Consider the following 16888-nt stretch of genomic DNA (forward strand, 5'->3'; position numbering starts at 1 on the left):
CATCGGGGGCGTGGCCTCCGATCTCGGTGGGCGGGGCCTCCGGCCTCGGTGGGCGGGCCTCCGACCTCGGCGGGCGGGGCTCCGATCTCGGTGGGCAGGGCCTCCTATCTCGATGGGCGGGGCCTCTGGTCTCGGTGGGCGGGGCCTCCTATATCGGTGGGCGGGGCCTCCGATCTCAGTGGGCGGGCCTCCGATCTCGATGGGCGGGGCCTCCGATCTCGGTGGGCGGGGCCTCCGACCTCGGGGGCGGGGCCTCCGATCTCGGTGGGCGGGGCCTCCGATCTCGCCTGACGGCTGGCTTCTCCCACGCGTGCGTGCGTGTGTCTCCGCGTGCAGCCGTCGTGTGTCCCGGTGGCCAGGAGTACCAGGAGTGCGGCCCCCCCTGCGGGCACCGCTGCGGGGAGCCGGACGACTGCGAGGAGCTGGGCGGCTGCGTGGCGGGCTGCCGCTGCCCCCCGGGGCTCCTGTGGGACCCCGAGGGCCAGTGCGTGCCCCCCAGCGTATGCTCCTGCCAGCTCGGGGCCCAGCGCTACGCCCCGGCAGTGTCGCCGCGAAGGACTGCAACCGCTGGTGAGGCGCGGGGGGGAAGGGGCCGGCGTGCGGCGCACACTCGCAGCGCGGGGGCCGCGTTTCCATCCTCTCTCCCGTCTCCCGCACCCTCGGGCAGCATCTGCCGGGAGCGAGGCCTCTGGAACTGCACGGATCGCCGCTGCCCCCCACGGCAGACCGTCTCCTGCCCCGGGGAGCTCATCCACGTGCCCGGCGCCTGCCTCCTCACCTGTGACGGCCCCGGGCCCGACCCCGCCACCTGCGCGGCCGGCTGCGTGTGTCCCCCGGGCACCGTGTTCCTGGTGGGTCCGGGAGGAGGAGGCCTTCGCTCGTCGCGTCGTCGCGTGCGTCCCCCGGCTCCCCCGGCCACCGCCGCGACCCGCGTCCCTGTCCTCCGCCTAGGTCGAGCGCTGCGTGCCCCCCGACCTCTGCCCCTGCCGTCACGGTGGCCGCTGGTACCCGCCCAACGCCACCCTCCAGGAGGACTGCAACACTTGGTACGCCCCGTCTCGGTGACCCGTCACCTCCTGACCTTGGGGTGGAGAAGGGCTCTCCGGCCGGGCACGGGTCCTGGGGGCCCTCCGGGCGGGCTGCCCCGTGCCCCGAGTCCCCCCCGTGGTCGGCCGCTGAGCGCGCGCCTCCGCCCGCAGCGTGTGCCGGGGCCGGCGGTGGCACTGCACCGGCCGCCGCTGCAGCGGGCAGTGCCAGGCGTCGGGCGCCCCCCACTACGTGACGTTTGACGGGCTGGCCCTCACCTTCCCCGGGGCCTGCGAGTACCTGCTGGCGCGAGAGGCCGGCGGCCGCTTCAGCGTCTCCGCCCAGAACCTGCCCTGCGGGGCCGGCGGCCTCACCTGCACCAAGGCGCTGGCCGTCCGTCTGGAGCACACGGCCGTGCGTCTGCTCAGAGGTGCCCGGCCGAGTCGCCCGTGGGCGGGCGGGGGGGGTGGGGGGGAGGGGCTCTGTGCTGGCTGCTTCCTGGGCCGGGCTGTCCTCCGTGTGGTGGGCGCCGTCATTCTGGAAGCTTCCAAGCGTTTGGGGGGAGGGGCTGGCTGCGCCCCCACGGGACCCTAGCGGACCCTCTCGGCTCCAGGCTGCGTCCTTCCGACCGCCTCTCTTCTGCAGGCAGGGCGGTGATGGTGAATGGGGTGAACGTACGGCTCCCCAAAGTCTACACGGGCCCCGGGCTGAGCTTGCGCCGCGCCGGCCTCTTCCTGCTGCTGACCACGCGTCTGGGCCTCACGGTGCTCTGGGACGGAGGTCAGCGCCTGCCCTCGCGCCCTGACCCCGGGCGCGGCCTGGCGTGGCTAGGCGGCCCCTCCTCCCCAGCCCAGAGCTCAGGCCCGCCCCCCCACCCCCCCACCCCACGTCCCCCTGGCGGCGGGGTTCCGGCGTGGCTCTCCCCACACCCAGAACCTTCCCTGTCTCACCGCCGGAACAAGTGACCCAGAGTTTCCACACTGTGTTTCTATGCTTCTGTTTCCCTTCATTATGAAAGCGATGCCACCTCACTCAAGAAGCGTGGAGGAAATACCAGGTTTTAGGAGGGAGAAATGAAAATAGATCTCCTAACATCCTACCACCCAAACATAAGCAGTTGGCATCTTGGAAATGTAACTGTTAGTGAGACATTGAGAGGAACCGAAATAACTCTGTACGGACTTAGGACGGTGCAGCCGGGCTGCCCCCACGCTTCTGGCCAGCTGTGTGTGTGTGTGTGTGTGTGTGTGTGTGTGTGTGATGTGTATGTGGTATGTGTGGTATAAGTGTATTCTATATGTGGTATGTGTGGCGTGTGTGTGGTGTGTATATACTGTGTGGTGTGTGTATGGTGTGTGTATGTGATGTGGTATAAGTGTGTTCTATGTGTGTGTGGTGTGTCATGAGCATGTGTGTGGTGTGTATGTACTGTGTGGTGTGTGTATGGTGTGTGTATGTGGTATGTGGTATAAGTGTGTTCTATATGTGGTATGTGTGGCGTGTGTGTGGTGTGTATGTACTGTGTGGTGTGTGTATGTGGTATGTGGTATAAGTGTGTTCTATGTGTGTGTAGTGTGTCATGAGCATGTGTGTGGTGTGTGTATGGTGTGTGTATGTGGTATGTGGTATAAGTGTGTTCTTTGTGTGTGGTGTGTCATGAGCATGTGTGTGGTGTGTATGTACTGTGTGGTGTGTGTATGGCGTGTGTATGTGGTATAAGTGTGTTCTATATGTGGTGTGTGTGGTGTGTGATATGAGCGTGTGGTGTGTGTGCGTGGTATATGGTGCGTGTGTGTGGTGTGTGGTATGTGTGTGGTGTGGTATGCGTGCGCGCGTGTGTGTGTGTGTGTGTGTGTGCGTGCGCCATTCTCATAGTTGTTTCCCAGCCAGAATCTGGCCTGACGGAAGATTTCCAGCTCCCTGAAAGCAGATTGTTTGTTTGTGTAGTGCCAGTCGTGGGGTTTGAACTCAGGGCCTGGATACTGTCCCTTAGCTTTCTTTGCTCAAGGCTGGTTTGCTCGAGACTACTTGAGCCACACCTCCACTGCCAGCCTTTTGCTGGTTATTGGAGGTAAGAGTCTCCTGGACTTTCCTGCCCGGGCTGGCTTTGAACCCTGATCCTGAGCGTTCCGGCTCCTGAGTAGCTAGGATTAGACGTTCAGCTCCCACGGAAGTTTCCTTAGGGAAGCGGGCTCCGAGCGGACGCCCCATTCGCTGGTCTCTTCATGCGTTCCGTCAGTTACCCCCTTCCCAAAGGAGCCGCCCCCCCCGTTGGGTGGGGGCGTCTGCAGAGGATGGCGCTATGCCCCTGGGTCTCCCCGGACCCCGACGGACCGCCCGCGGGGTACGTTTTCTCACGATGCCCACCAGGCACCCGGGTGCTGATACGCCTGTCCCCCGACTTCCGTGGCCGCGTGGCCGGGCTGTGTGGAGACTTCGACGGCGACGCCGGCAACGACCTGCGGAGCCGCCAGGGCGTCCTGGAGCCCACGGCGGAGCTGGCCGCCCACTCCTGGCGCCTCAACCCCCTGTGCCCCGAGCCGGGGGACCCCCCGCACCCCTGCGTGGTGAGCGCGGGCGGAGGGGGGCCGGGGCGGAGGGCGGGAGGGGGGTGCGCGCGTGGAGGGAGGGGGTGGTCCAGGACGTGCCTCCCGCGGCAGGTGAACGGCCAGCGGGCGCCCTGGGCCCGGGCCCGCTGCGGGGTGCTGCTGCACCCCCTCTTCGCCCCGTGTCACGCGGAGGTGCCCCCGCAGCAGTACTACGAGTGGTGTGTGTACGACGCCTGCGGGTGAGGAGGGCCGCCCCTCCCCCGAGGGCCGGGGCCGGGGGGGTGGGAAGGAGGGGGCCCCCCCCCGCCCCGGCTCACGCTCCCACCCCCCGCAGCTGCGACGGCGGCGGCGACTGCGAGTGCCTGTGCTCGGCCATCGCCGCCTACGCGGACGCCTGCTCCCGCCGCGGGCACCGCGTGCGCTGGCGCGGCCAGGAGCTCTGCCGTGAGTGCCGCCCCCTGGGGGCGCCCCGGGGGGGGGGGAATCCCCGGGGGGGGGGGGGAGCCGCCCCGAGCCAAGGCTCCGTGTCTCCGCTCAGCCCTGCAGTGTGAAGGGGGGCAGGTGTACGAGGCCTGCGGCCCCCCCTGCCCCCCGACCTGCGGCGACCCCCGCCCGGAGCCCGGGTGGCCCTGCCGTCCCGCGGCCTGCGTGGAGGGCTGCTTCTGTCCCGAGGGGACCCTGCTGCACGGTAGGCGCTGGGGGTGGGGGTGGGGGGGGCGGAGGGCCGGGGTCGCCGCCGCGGGGGGGTGGGGGGGTCACCGCCCGCCCGCCCGCCCGGCTCTGTGCTGTGCCCTCAGGGGGCGTCTGCGTGGAGCCCGCCGCCTGCCCCTGCGAGAGGGGGGGCCGCTTCTTCCCGCCGGGCACCGTGCTGCGCGGGGCCTGCGGGCGCTGGTGAGCGGGGGCGTTCGGGGGGCGGCTGGCGGGGCCCCCCTCCCCCCCCCGCCGGCGGCTGACCCCCCCCCCCCCGCACTGCGCTCGCTCAGCACGTGTCGGGAGAGCCGGTGGCGCTGCGAGGAGGAGGAGGAGGAGGAGGAGGACGGGGAGGAGGACGGGGAGGAGGACGGGGACGCCCCCTGCGGGGAGCCGGCCGGGCCCGGCTGCGCGGAGGAAGAGGCCCCCTGCCGGGAGAGCGGGCGCTGCGTACCCCGACAGTGGCTCTGCGACAACCAGGACGACTGCGGCGACGGCTCGGACGAGGAGGGTGAGCGCCGTTCCCGGGGGGCCCTCCGTGGTGGCGGGGGGCGGGGGGGCGGGCTCGGGGAGGGGAGGGAGGGGGGGTCCCCGGTTCTCCAGGGCTCCCGGGAGCCCCGTGCAGCCGCCCGTCCCCCTCCAGGCTGCGCCGCGCCGGGCTGCGGGGAGGGACGGGTGTCGTGCTCCGACGGCCGCTGCCTGCCCCTCCCGCTGCTGTGCGACGGCCACCCGGACTGCCCCGACGCCGCGGACGAGGAGTCCTGCCGGGGTGAGCCGCCCCGACCCCCCGCCAGCCCCCGGGGCGCCCTCCCCGCCAGGCCCAGCTCCCCGGGACCCCTACCTCCCCCCTCCTCCTCCTCCTCCTCCTCCTGGGGCAAGCGGGCACCTGCACCCTAACCCGCGAGAACGGGGGGGGGGGGGGGAGTCTCCTGGGACCCAGCCCCCCTGTCCGGCTGCAGGGCCGGTGGACTGCGGCCCCGGGCGGGCGTCCTGCGTGGACGGCCGCTGCGTGGGGGCCCCCCAGTTGTGCGACGGAGTTTGGGACTGCCCGGATGGAGCGGATGAGGGGCCTGGGCACTGCCGCCCGCCCTCCCTGCCCGCGCCTCCCGCGGACACCGTGCCCGGGCCCCCCGCCGGGTCTCTGGAGGGCACACCCGGTCCCTCGGGCAGCGCCGGCTCGGGTGAGTCTCCCGGAGGAGATGGGGCGAGGGGGGCCCCCCAGGAGGCGGGGATCTGAAGGTTGTGGTTTGAAGCCGGCCTGGGCGGGAAACTCCTCTCCAACAAACTACTCACAGAAAGCCACCGGCGGCAGGGCGCTCGCCTCGAGCACGACGCTCAGGGTCGCAGCTCAGACGCGGGTTCAAATCCCACAACGGGCAAGAAGAAAAAAATTAAAAAAAAGGAAAGGCTTTGGGCCGGTGCCCAGGCCCTGAGTTCAAACCCCGACAGCCCACGTCCAGAGGACTCGAGCTCCGGGAGGCTGGGCTCTCCTGGGGCGGGGGGAGGGGGGCCTCCCAGCCAAGACCCAGCGGGGTCCCCCCCCTCCTCGCAGCGCCCCCCTGCGGCCCCTCGGAGTTCCGGTGCGGCAGCGGCGAGTGCGCCCCGCGGGGCTGGCGGTGCGACGGGGAGGACGACTGCGAGGACGGCAGCGACGAGCGGGGCTGCGGCGGGCCCTGCGCCCCGCCCCTCGTGCCCTGCGCCCCGCCCCTCGTGCCCTGCGCCCCGCCCCTCGTGCCCTGCGCCCCGCCCCTCGTGCCCTGCGCCCGCGGCCCCCGCTGCATGGCCCCGGCCCAGCTGCGCGACGGCCTGGCGCAGTGCCCCGACGGCTGGGACGAGGACCCGGAGGCCTGCGGTGAGCCCCGCGCCCCCGCCCCGGTCCTCACCCCGGGTGGGAGTGGGGGGGGGGCAGCCGTCGGCGGGGGCGAGGGGGTAGCTCTCCGTCCTGGCGAACCGGCTCTGCCCTCCTCCTTTCCCAGCGGGGCTTCCCGCCCCCCGAGGCCCCGACGAGACGGGGACACCGTGTCCGGAGTACGCGTGCCCGGACGGCACCTGCATCGGCTTCCAGCTGGTGAGGGCGGGGGGGGGGGTGGGCGGCGGGCGGCCGGGCTGGGGCGGGCGGAGCCACTGTGCGCCCCCCCCACCCCCAGGAGGCGGGAGGAGCCGAGCCGGTGCCCCCGTCCCCCGCAGGTGTGCGACGGGCACCCCGACTGTGCGCGGGCCGGAGAGGCCGGGCCCTCCCCGGAGGAGCGGGGCTGCGGGGCCTGGGGCTCCTGGAGCCCCTGGGGTCCCTGTAGCCGCACCTGCGGGCCGGGGGCCCAGGCCCGGAGCCGCCCGTGCGCCCCGTCCCGCGTCTCGGCTCTGCAGCGCTGCCGGGGCCCCGCGCGCCAGGCTCGGGCCTGCTTCACCGAGGCCTGCCCGGGTGAGGGGCCGAGGGGAGGGAGGGAGGGAGGGGGGGAAGGGGGGGGGGCCGCCGGCCCTGCTGACGGCCCCTCCTGCCCCGGCAGTGGACGGCGAGTGGAGCCCCTGGTCTCCCTGGTCTCCGTGCTCGGCGGCGCGGTGTGGGGGCACCGTGACGCGGCACCGCCGGTGCCGGCCCCCCCAGAACGGGGGCCGCGCCTGCCACCTGCTGCCCGGGGGCGACCGCAGCTCCCGCCAGACCAGTGAGCGGGGGAGGGGGGGCCCGCCAGGGGCGGCGGAGGGGGCCTGCCGCCGCCCTCCCCCTTCCTGACCTCTGACCTCGGCCCCCGCCTGCCCCTCAGAGCCCTGCACCCCCGAGGGCTGTCCTAACGCCACCTGCTCTGGGGAGCTGGTGCTCCGGCCCTGTGCCCCTTGCCCTTTGACCTGCGACGACGTCTCTGGCCAGGCCCCGTGCCCCCCGGACGGGCCCTGCAGCAGCCCAGGTGAGGGGGGGCTCCGGGCGCAGGTGCCGGGGAGCCCCGCAGGGAGGACTCCCCTTGGGGTCTCTCCTAGGCTGCTGGTGCCCGGAAGGGCGCGTGCTGGGCGGTGACGGGCGCTGCGTGCGCCCCCACGAGTGCCCCTGCCTGGTGGAGGGGGCCCGCTACTGGCCCGGCCAGCCGATCGCGTTGGACTGCCGGCTCTGCGTCTGCCAGAACGGGCAGCCACGACGCTGCCGGCCCAGCCCTGACTGTGCAGGTGCGCCCTCCCCCCTCCCCCCCCCTTCCCGGCCCCTCCCCCAGGAGCCCCGGCCTTCCCCCAGCCCCCCCCCCGCCGGCCGCCCTCCCCCGCCCCAAGCCCCGGCTCCGGCCCCCTCTCCGTCTCTCTCTCTCTCTCTCAGTGGACTGCGGCTGGTCCTCCTGGTCTCCCTGGGCCGAGTGCCTGGGCCCCTGCGGCAGCCAGAGCGTCCGCTGGTCCTTCCGGAGCCCCACCAACCCGCGCCCCTCCGCCCGAGGCCGGCAGTGCCGGGGCATCCAGCGCAAAGCCCGCAGGTAGCTGCCGGGGGGACCCCGGGCCTGGGCGGGGCTGGGTGGGGCGATCAGGCGCCCACACCATCCAGTCAGGACCCCCCCCCCCAGCCTTCTCGCCGAAAGCCCCAAAGACCCCAGAAACGCCCTCGGCCCTCCCTTCCCTGCCGTCTAGGTGCCAGACGGAGCCGTGCCCGGGCTGCGCGCGGCGGGGCCTGGCGTACCGCGCGGGGGAGCGCTGGCCCGAGGGCCCCTGCCACGCCTGCCAGTGTCTGCACGACGGCACCGCCAGCTGCTCCCCCTACTGCCCCCTGAGCAGCTGCCCCCAGGTGAGGGGGGTCTGGGACTGGGAGGGGGGGAGTGTGGGGCGGGTCACAAGTGGCCACGCGTCCTGACTTCTGTTCCCCCCCACCGCCCCCCCCACAGGGCTGGAGCCTGGTGGAGGGGACGGGAGAATCGTGTTGCTACTGTGCCCCGTCTGGTGAGTCCTGGGGGGGGGGGCGGAGGGGTCCCGCCCTCGCTCTCTTCCTCCTGACCCCTGGTCTCCCCAAACTGTGTCCCGCAGTGACCCCTCCGGCCCTGGCTGCCGCCCCCGGCTCGCAGATCCAAGCCCCTCTGGCTACCTACGCACTGCCTCCGCCGGGAGGTAAGGCACGGGCCGTGGAGGGGGGAGCCGCCGAGGGGCGGTCCGCGTCCCCCCCACGCCTGCCCTTCCGGCTCCAGCCCAGGTCCGTGCCCTGTTCCAGCCCCGCCCGGTCTCGTCTCTATCCAGATCCCTGCTATTCGCCCCTGGGCCTGGCCTGGCTGCCCCCCTCGGCCGCCCCCCCGGGCGCCCCCACGGAGGGGCCCCCCTCGGCCACCCCACGGGCACCCCCATGAAGGGGCCCCCCCCGCCGCGCTACCTGCAGCTGGACCTCCGGAGGCCCCGGAACCTGACGGGTGAGCGAGCGGGCGAGGAAGAGGGGAGCCGGGGGGGCGGAGGGGCCCCTCCCCCGCTGACCCCTCTCGCTGTGCCGCTCCCCCCTCCCCCCCCAGGCCTCACGGTGCAGGGGGCGGGCTCCCCCCACCCCCACCCCGCCGGCCTCGCGCTCCAGTTCAGCAGCGATGGGCGACACTGGCACAACTACCGCGACCTCCTGCCCGGCCTCGCGCCCTCACCCACGGTATCACATGCCCCAGCCCCCCCCACCACCCCGTGGCCCCTCCGTGGATCCCACGGTCCGTCCCCAAGGGCCCCGGAGCCTCCCCAGGGGGACGGCCCCCCGCCTCCGCTGCCGACGGAGCGCCCCGTAAGCGGCGGGCGCCACCCTGGCAGGCGGACGCAGGGGAAAAACACCCAGTGGGCTCGGGTATTGGGGGCACGACGGCACCCCGGGAAGGAGAGGGGGGTGGGAGACCCCACGTCCACAGAGGGCCTCGGGGGACCCAGGGCCACGACAGGGCCCACGCGGGAACCGGGTCCTGTAGGGCCAGGACGGCGTGGGCAGCCCCCCTCCCCCCCCCGCAGGCTCTCCCGGGGCGCCGGGGGGACGGGGCGTCCGGGGCGTCCGGGGCGTCCGGGGCGTGGCTGTTTGGCCGGATGGTGCAGGTGCGGTTCGTCCGGGCGTGGCCACGGGCCGCCCAGCCCGGGGACACCCAGCGCGGCCCCCTCCCGCGGGTGGAGCTCCTGGGCTGCGAGCCAGGTAGGGGCTCGAGGAGCGGGCGGGCGGGCGGGGGGGGGGCCGCAGGCGCTCAGTGCCCCCCCACCCCCGTCGTCTCCCCTCCAGCGCCTCCGTGTCCGGACGCCGGGCCCCTGTGCGCCAGCGGCGGGTGTGGCGGGACGGGCAGCCGGTGCGACGGCGTGGTGGGCTGCCCGGACGGCTCCGACACGCGGGGCTGTGGGCCACGGCCAACGGCCAGCGCCGGCAGGTAGGGCGCGGCCTCGCTCTCGGGTCTCACCGGGCCCTGGGGGCTGGGCCTCCCCCCCTACCCCTTCCCCCCCCATGCAAACACAGCCAGGCCCAGCCCCAGCGGGCCCTGTGCCTCAGAGAACCCCTAACTCCCCCTTGGTGTTTTGTTTTTCCCAGAGTTCCTTCCACAGCCATGACCACAGCCCTCTCCTCCATCCCTCCTGGACAGCTTTTTCCTCAACCCAAGGAGGTGAGAAGTCACAGTCCTTCCCCCCCTCCGCCCCCACCAAGTGGCATACAAAGGACAGGGCCCTAGGCCTCACTACCTCACTAGGGCTGCTCCTGCCCCTGCCCCCGTGTCTCCCTCCCGCTCCCATGTCCATTTCCTCCTCTGTCAGGCTCTCGACCTGGAGCCTTCCGGAGGCCCTCGCGGTGTGAGGGGAAGGGCTGCGGGCTGAAGGGGCAGACCCGGGGGGCAGAAAAGCACAGGGCTCCGAGCTCCTGGAGGATGGGGGGCTGTGGGAACAGGGCTCCGAGCTCCTGGAAGATGGGGGGCTGTGGGAACAGGGCTCCGAGCTCCTGGAAGATGGGGGGCCGTGGAACAGGGCTCCGAGCTCCTGCAGAGCCACCCCCGGGCCTGGGCTGCCCAGGGCGCTGAGGACTGAGCCCTCTCTCCTTGCAGGATCTGGCAGAGACCGAACCCAGTCCTTCCAAGTGGGGGCCTCCATGCCTCCCACAGGTATGTGCACCAACCGTGCCCCCCCATCCCAAACTCCTGTGTCCCCGTGAGCTCTGACGGAAGTCATTCAGTAAGCTAACCAGAAAAGGGCAGGTCCGCAACACCAAGACTCGGGTTACACATTCCCCTCTCATTCCAAGGCTGGCTCGAGGAAGATGCACGCCCTGCCGGGAGAGGGGTCTTCATCGTCCTTTTCACCCTAGCCGCCAGGAAGCTCAACGCCCGATTCGTTGTTTATTTTGGGGGGTGTTGTTTTTGTTGTTGTTGTTAGCTTGGTTTGGGCTCAAGCTTCTTAGGCCCTCAGCCACGCGAGTCACCCTTCTAGTAGGTGGTTGTTTATTTATTGCGATTGTTGATGCTATTTTTTGTACATTCCTAGCAAGGGGCTCACCGCGAATGTCTGGCAGTGTTTGCTGTTTTCATTTCTGTGTTTCAATGGCCTTAGTATTATTCCTCTCCTCCGAGTGTGTGCGTGTGTGCGTGTGTGTGTGTGTGGATACACGTGCGTGCCAGCCCTGGGGCTTGAACTCAGTGCCCGGTCACTACTCAAGGCTAACGCTCTACCACGTGAGCCACGGCTCCACTTCTGGATTTTGGGGTGGCCCGTTGGAGATAAGAGTGTCATAGAAACCGGGTGCCGGTGGCTCACGCCTGTCAGAACTGCGTTCCCCCGCTTTCCCTGAACACTTCTTGTGCTTCTTCGCCTGCCGGTGATCCGAAGGTCCTCTGGGGCGGGGTGTAGTCTACGGCGCCCCTGCTGGGCAGTCACCCCCTCGCCCCTCCACCCCAGGGAAGAGTCCAGTGAGTCCTGCCTCAACGTCTCCGGCTCCTCACCCTGGGCAGCCAACAGCCCCGACCCCCACGTACCCTCCCGGGGCCGAGAACCTGCCACCCGGCATGGCAGCCTCGCTGTCCCCGCACCCAGGAGGAACCGCTGCTGGTAAGCCCGTGCTCTGTCTGGGCGCGAAGGAGGGCGGCCTCGACGGCTCCGACGGGCGGCACTGCGGTGAGCTGGTGGCCCGCGTCACGCACCGTGGATGGCGTGCGGGGCTCGGGGCTGGGGACTCCCTGCCCTCGCTGCTGACCCGGGGGAAAGAAGGACCTGGGGGAGGACGGTGGCGAGGGGTGTGAGGAACTGAACGTGCCCGGACAAGCAGGAGTGCTTTCCGAGGAGATGGAGAGGGGGGTGACGGGAGAGGCCGGGGAGCTTAGCATGTGTGGTACGACCTGTCAGCGAGCCTCCGAGACGTTCCGTCCGTCCATCCACCCATCACCTGTCCGTCAGCTCGCGCGCACACTTGTCCGTCCATCTACCCACCCACCCACCTATGTACACCAACTCATCCACCACCCATCTGTTCAGCCCATCCATCAATCTACCTATTCATTTACCTACTCTGTATGGCTGTCTGTCTGCCTGCCTGCCACCTATCATCTATCTACCTATATCTATCCATCCACTTGCTGACCTCACCCATCCACCCATCCATCACCCATCCACCCATCCATCTATCCATCCACCCACCCATCCATCCACCACCCATCCATCCATCCACCCATCCACCCACCATCCATCCATCCATCCACCCATCCATCCATCCACCCATCCACCCACCCATCCATCCACCCATCCACCCATCCATCCACCCATCCATCCATCCATCCATCCACCCATCCACCCATCCATCCATCCACCCATCCATCCACCCACCTATATATCCATCCATCCATCCATCTACCCGCTCACCCATCCATCCACCCATCCACCCATCCATCCATCCATCCACCACCCATCCATCCATCCACCCATCCACCCACCCATCCATCCACCCATCCACCCATCCATCCATCCACCCATCCATCCATCTACCCACCCATCCATCCATCCAACTACCCATCCACCCATCCATCCATCCACCCATCCACCCATCCATCCATCCACCCATCCATCCATCCATCCACCCACCCATCCGTCCGTCCATCCATCCACCCACCCATCCATCACCCATCCACCCATCCATCCACCCATCCATCCATCCATCCATCCACCCATCCACCCATCCATCCATCCATCCACCCATCCATCCATCCACCCATCCACCCATCCATCCATCCACTCATCCATCCATCCACCCACCCATCCGTCCGTCCATCCATCCACCCACCCATCCATCCACCCATCCACCCATCCATCCACCCATGCATCCATCTATCCATCCATCCATCCATCCACCTACCCATCCATCCATCACCCATCCATCCATCCATCCACCCATCCACCCACCCACCCATCCATCCATCCATCCATCCAACCATCCATCCATCCATCCATCCACCCATCCATCCATCCATCCATCCATCCACCCACCCACCCATCCATCCATCCATCCATCCACCCACCCATCCATCCATCCATCCAACCATCCATCCATCCACCCATCCACCCATCCATCCATCCACCCATCCACCCATCCATCCACCCATGCATCCACCCATCCATCCATCCATCCATCCATCTACCCACCCATCCATCCATCCACCTACCCATCCATCCATCCACCCATCCATCCATCCATCACCCACCCATCCATCCATCCACCCACCCATCCATCCATCCATCCAACCATCCATCCAACCATCCATCCATCCATCCAAAGTCGATCAAAGCATGATCTTCTGATCTGAAGAGAAACCATGTTAACCAATCGCAGGAAAGGTCACCCCAGGGAGTACCCATTTGGAAGAAGGAAACCAAGGGAATTCGATTCTAGGGTTCTAGATGCTCTGACTCCTTTCTTGGCACTCCAAGAATCTTGGTTTTCAAAGCCAGGACTGGGGCTTGAACTCGGGGCCTCACACTGCTTAGCTCTTTCACTCAAAGCTGGTAACCTGCCACTTGAGCCACCCCTCCAACTCCGGAAGCCTAGACAAGTATGGAGATCGTGTGAGACCCGGGAGGTCCGGAGGCCCTCGGTAGACCTCATCCACGCGCGGGGGGCGGGGAAGCTGGCCCGGGATGGGGGCCGTGGGAGGCTGGGGGAGGAAGGGGACTCTAGTCGGCAAGCTCTGGCCCGGATGGAAGGGGTTCAGTTGACCATCCAGCCGGAAGTCATCTCCATGGTTTCTCCTCTTCCGCGCCGGTGGGCAGGGCGTGCGGAGCCCTTCACGGTGCCCACCACAGCGTTGGGCCCGGGCTGTCGTCCTCGAGAGCCCTCTGCTCACCCAGCCAGCTGAGCTGCGGCAGCGGGGAGTGCCTGCCGCCGCGCGGCGCTGCGACCTGCGTCAGGACTGCCAGGAACGGCTCGGACGAGGCGGGCTGCGGTAGGCACACCGGCCGGGCCGGGCGGCGGGTGGGGGGGGGAGAGGGCAGCCCCGAGGGGCCCCCGCCGAGCCCCGCCACCTCCCCCACCCCCCCCCCCCGCAGTGGACTGCGTGCTGGCGCCCTGGTCTGGCTGGAGCGGCTGCAGCCGCAGCTGCGGCCTGGCCTCGCCGTCGGACGTCGGGAGCTGCTGCGGCCTCCGCTGCCCGGGGGCGGCTGCCCGGGGGAGCGGCTCCGCAGCCAGCCTGCTTCCTGCAGGCCTGCCCAGGTAGCCCCGGCGCCCCGGGGGGGGGGGGACAGTGTGGGCGATGCCCCCCGCCTCCCCCGGCCCCTCCAAGCCCGTGGTGGTGCTTCCCCGGCGGTCCTCTCTCCTGCGCGTGACAGGCAGGCTGGGAAAATCGCGGGACTCCTGACTCCTCAGTCCCCCCCACCCAGCTCCCCCCCCCCCCGGTTCCGCCCCCTCCCCTCTCAACACTGTCGTCTCCGGGGGTGCTTCTGGTGACCCTCTGTTCCCTCCAGTGGCGGGGGCGTGGGCCGACTGGGGGGCCTGGGGCCCCTGCAGCGTCTCCTGCGGGGGTGGCCACCAGCGTCGTCGGAGAAGCTGCGTGGACCCCCCGCCCAAGAACGGCGGCGACCCTGCCCCGGGGCCTCCCAAGAGAGGGCGCCCTGCGGCTTGCAGGCCCTGCCCGCCTGATGGAGGTAAGGGGGCGCTGGCCCCGGCCCCCCGCGAGCAGGCCTCCGGGCCTCGCTCCGCCCGTGCGGAACGCCCACCCGCGTCCGTCCCCCCCCCTCGCAGGACTGCGGGCCGGGCCGCGTGCGCGTGACGGCCGAGCTGTGCCGCAAGGGGCTGGTGCCCCCCTGCCCGCCCTCCTGCCTGGACCCCGAGGCCACAGGACCTGCGGGGGACATTGTGTGGAAGGTGGGGGTGCCCCCAGCCCCGCCCCCCCACCCTCAGCCCCCGGCCTCCACCCTGCTGTCTCCGGCCTGAGTGCTCGCCTGCGTCGCCCCCAGGCTGCCGCTGCCCCCGGGGCTCCTCCTGCAGGACGGGGGCTGCCTGCCCCCCTCCGCCTGCCCCTGCCTGGCGGGGGAGGAGCTGCGCCCCCCGGGCTCCGCCTTCCTCCTGGACAACTGCAGCCAGTGGTGAGGCCTCGGCTGGGGAAGCGAGGGTGTGGGCTGCGCCTCCCCCCCCCACGGCATCTAAGGGTCCCCCCTTCTCCCCCCCAGCACGTGTGAGAAGGGGGTGCTGCTCTGCCGGCCGGGGGGCTGCCCCCGGGCCTGCGGCTGGTCGGCCTGGTCTCCCTGGACCCCCTGCGATCGCTCCTGTGGCGCGGGAGTGAAGACCAGGTTCAGGTGAGGAGCTGGGGGGGGGGGGGGGAGTGGGGATCCCAAGGCCCCCCCCCCCGTCCCAGAGTGGGAGGGCGGAAGGGAGGTCGGAGGAGGGAGGGGAGCAAGGGCCCAGGGCTGCCTCTCTCTCTCTCCCCAGGTCTCCCTCCAACCCTCCCGCGGCCTTTGGGGGGGCCCCCCCTGTGAGGGCGACCGGCAGGAACAACAGGCCTGCTACGCAGAGTGCGACGCAGGTACTGTGTGAGGGGGCGTTGGGGTGGGGGGGTGGGGAGGGCCCCCGGGTGGGAGGGCCCCCGAGACTGAGGGTGGGTGGTCGTGAAGCCTGAGAAATGGCTCAGGTGTGTTTTGTTTCATCTTCTTGTGTGTATTTACCTTGGCCGCTACTGGGGCTTGAACTCACAACCTGAGCCCTCGGCCTTTCCCGCTTGCGCCGCGGCTCCACTCCCGGCCTTTGGGGAGTGAATTGGAGGTTAAGAGTCCCGCAGAGCTTTCTGACCTGGCTGGTTTTGAACTGTGATGCTGCTGATATCGCAGCCTCCTGACTGGCTAGGATGACAGGCGTGAGCCACTGGTGTCCAGCGAGACAGTCTTCTTCTTTTTTGGGGGTGGATTGGGGGGGCTGGGCTCTGTCCCTGCACTTTTTTTGCTCAAGGCTAAGGCTCTCCCACCTTGAGCCGCAGCGCCACTTCCGGTTTCCCAGTGGTTAATCGACTTTCCTGTCCAAGCTGGCTTTGAACTCAGATCTCAGCCTCCTGCCTGCCCCTGGGGAGGTTCACGGAGCGGGCTGAGCCCCACGACAGTCGAGATAAATAGGGCCGAATGCAGAGGAGACAGAGCGGGAGGCTGGGGTGTAGGGACCAGATCTTCTCTGCAGAAGGCTGGTGATCTAGTAGCTGGTGTTCACGGGGACACGGATGCTGCCCACACGGAACAATCTAGAAGGGTGCGAGGGTAGACGTGCGTGTCAGGTGCTGGCTGGCCGAGTTGTGCGACGTGGGGAGGGATCTTGGCAGGTTCTGTGGGATGTTCTGCGCTGGGCCACCCTCGGATAGGGCTGAAGAGTGGGGGGGACACCAAGCTTAGAGAGGGGAGGGCGGAGGCTGCCCTCAGCACAGTCAGTGTGCCGTGCCCGGGCCCCCCCTCCTGCCTTGCCTCTGGGCTCCTCAGCCCTGCCCCGGCTCCCCGGCCTTCCGGGGCTCCTGGCCAGGGCCCTGGCGTGTGTCCCCCGCAGAGGTGCTGGGCTGGACGCCCTGGACGTCTTGGTCTTCCTGCTCCCAGAGCTGCCTGGTCCCGGGGGAGCCCAGGCCGGCGGCAGCGTCTCCGGCTCTGCCCTGGCTCCGTGGACACCGCCTGCCCGGGGAAGCCACCCAGGAGGAGCCCTGCAGCCCCCCTCCGTGCCCAGGTGGGTGCAGCCCCCACCGTTCAGGGGAGGAGCGGAGGCTAAGAATGAGCCCCGGAGCGGGTTCCCGGCAGGAGGGGCGGGCCCGGCTCCCCCCCCCCCCCCCCCGGGGAGCAAGCGGGTGGGGAACAGGGTTTAGAGGAGTGGGTGGGTGGGGTGCCCGCCCTGCTGACGCCTCCCTCCCCCTCGGGGCCCGGCCCCTCCTCCGCCAGCGCCCGGCGGCTGGGGGCAGTGGGCTTCCTGGTCCGCCTGCTCCGCTCCCTGCAACGGAGGCGTCCAGACGCGGGGTCGCCGCTGCTCCGGCTCTGCCTCTGGGAATTCCACGTGTCCGGGACCCCACAGCCAGACTCGAGACTGCCATTCGCAGCCTTGCGCAGGTGCCGGATTCCCCCCGCCCTGCCCTCCGTCGGGCCTCTGGCTTCGCGACGGGGTGACGTCTTGAGCTATGGGGTTTCCCGTGTCTCCCTCAGATCCCTCCCTCTCCTACCCATTGGAGACAGATACCCAGTGG

The 16888-nt window shown here is 69.8% G+C and overlaps 1 protein-coding gene across 1 annotated transcript in view; it reads left to right on the plus strand.

Annotated features, from left to right (window-relative positions):
• Positions 1 to 16888, plus strand: part of LOC125345703 (SCO-spondin-like) — a 46734-nt gene that overhangs the window by 8641 nt on the left and 21205 nt on the right. Inside the window, 47 exon segments of the mRNA XM_048337745.1 lie at positions 337 to 534; positions 537 to 570; positions 668 to 851; positions 952 to 1046; positions 1200 to 1456; positions 1672 to 1806; positions 3397 to 3593; positions 3687 to 3814; positions 3910 to 4019; positions 4114 to 4263; positions 4373 to 4466; positions 4559 to 5034; positions 5225 to 5446; positions 5818 to 6117; positions 6242 to 6333; positions 6453 to 6684; positions 6770 to 6925; positions 7025 to 7165; positions 7236 to 7418; positions 7561 to 7711; positions 7863 to 8016; positions 8114 to 8168; positions 8253 to 8333; positions 8411 to 8626; positions 8723 to 8850; positions 9195 to 9369; positions 9454 to 9595; positions 9754 to 9826; positions 11159 to 11321; positions 13464 to 13501; positions 13504 to 13636; positions 13740 to 13793; positions 13796 to 13876; positions 13879 to 13902; positions 14154 to 14264; positions 14267 to 14322; positions 14431 to 14521; positions 14524 to 14553; positions 14646 to 14654; positions 14657 to 14774; positions 14859 to 14984; positions 15118 to 15154; positions 15157 to 15211; positions 16210 to 16270; positions 16272 to 16336; positions 16339 to 16380; positions 16590 to 16754. Coding sequence (XP_048193702.1) covers positions 337 to 534; positions 537 to 570; positions 668 to 851; positions 952 to 1046; positions 1200 to 1456; positions 1672 to 1806; positions 3397 to 3593; positions 3687 to 3814; positions 3910 to 4019; positions 4114 to 4263; positions 4373 to 4466; positions 4559 to 5034; positions 5225 to 5446; positions 5818 to 6117; positions 6242 to 6333; positions 6453 to 6684; positions 6770 to 6925; positions 7025 to 7165; positions 7236 to 7418; positions 7561 to 7711; positions 7863 to 8016; positions 8114 to 8168; positions 8253 to 8333; positions 8411 to 8626; positions 8723 to 8850; positions 9195 to 9369; positions 9454 to 9595; positions 9754 to 9826; positions 11159 to 11321; positions 13464 to 13501; positions 13504 to 13636; positions 13740 to 13793; positions 13796 to 13876; positions 13879 to 13902; positions 14154 to 14264; positions 14267 to 14322; positions 14431 to 14521; positions 14524 to 14553; positions 14646 to 14654; positions 14657 to 14774; positions 14859 to 14984; positions 15118 to 15154; positions 15157 to 15211; positions 16210 to 16270; positions 16272 to 16336; positions 16339 to 16380; positions 16590 to 16754 — 6018 coding nt within the window.

The sequence above is a fragment of the Perognathus longimembris genome, chromosome 2 (genome assembly GCF_023159225.1).
Source record: "Perognathus longimembris pacificus isolate PPM17 chromosome 2, ASM2315922v1, whole genome shotgun sequence".
NCBI classification, from domain to species: domain Eukaryota; kingdom Metazoa; phylum Chordata; class Mammalia; order Rodentia; family Heteromyidae; genus Perognathus; species Perognathus longimembris.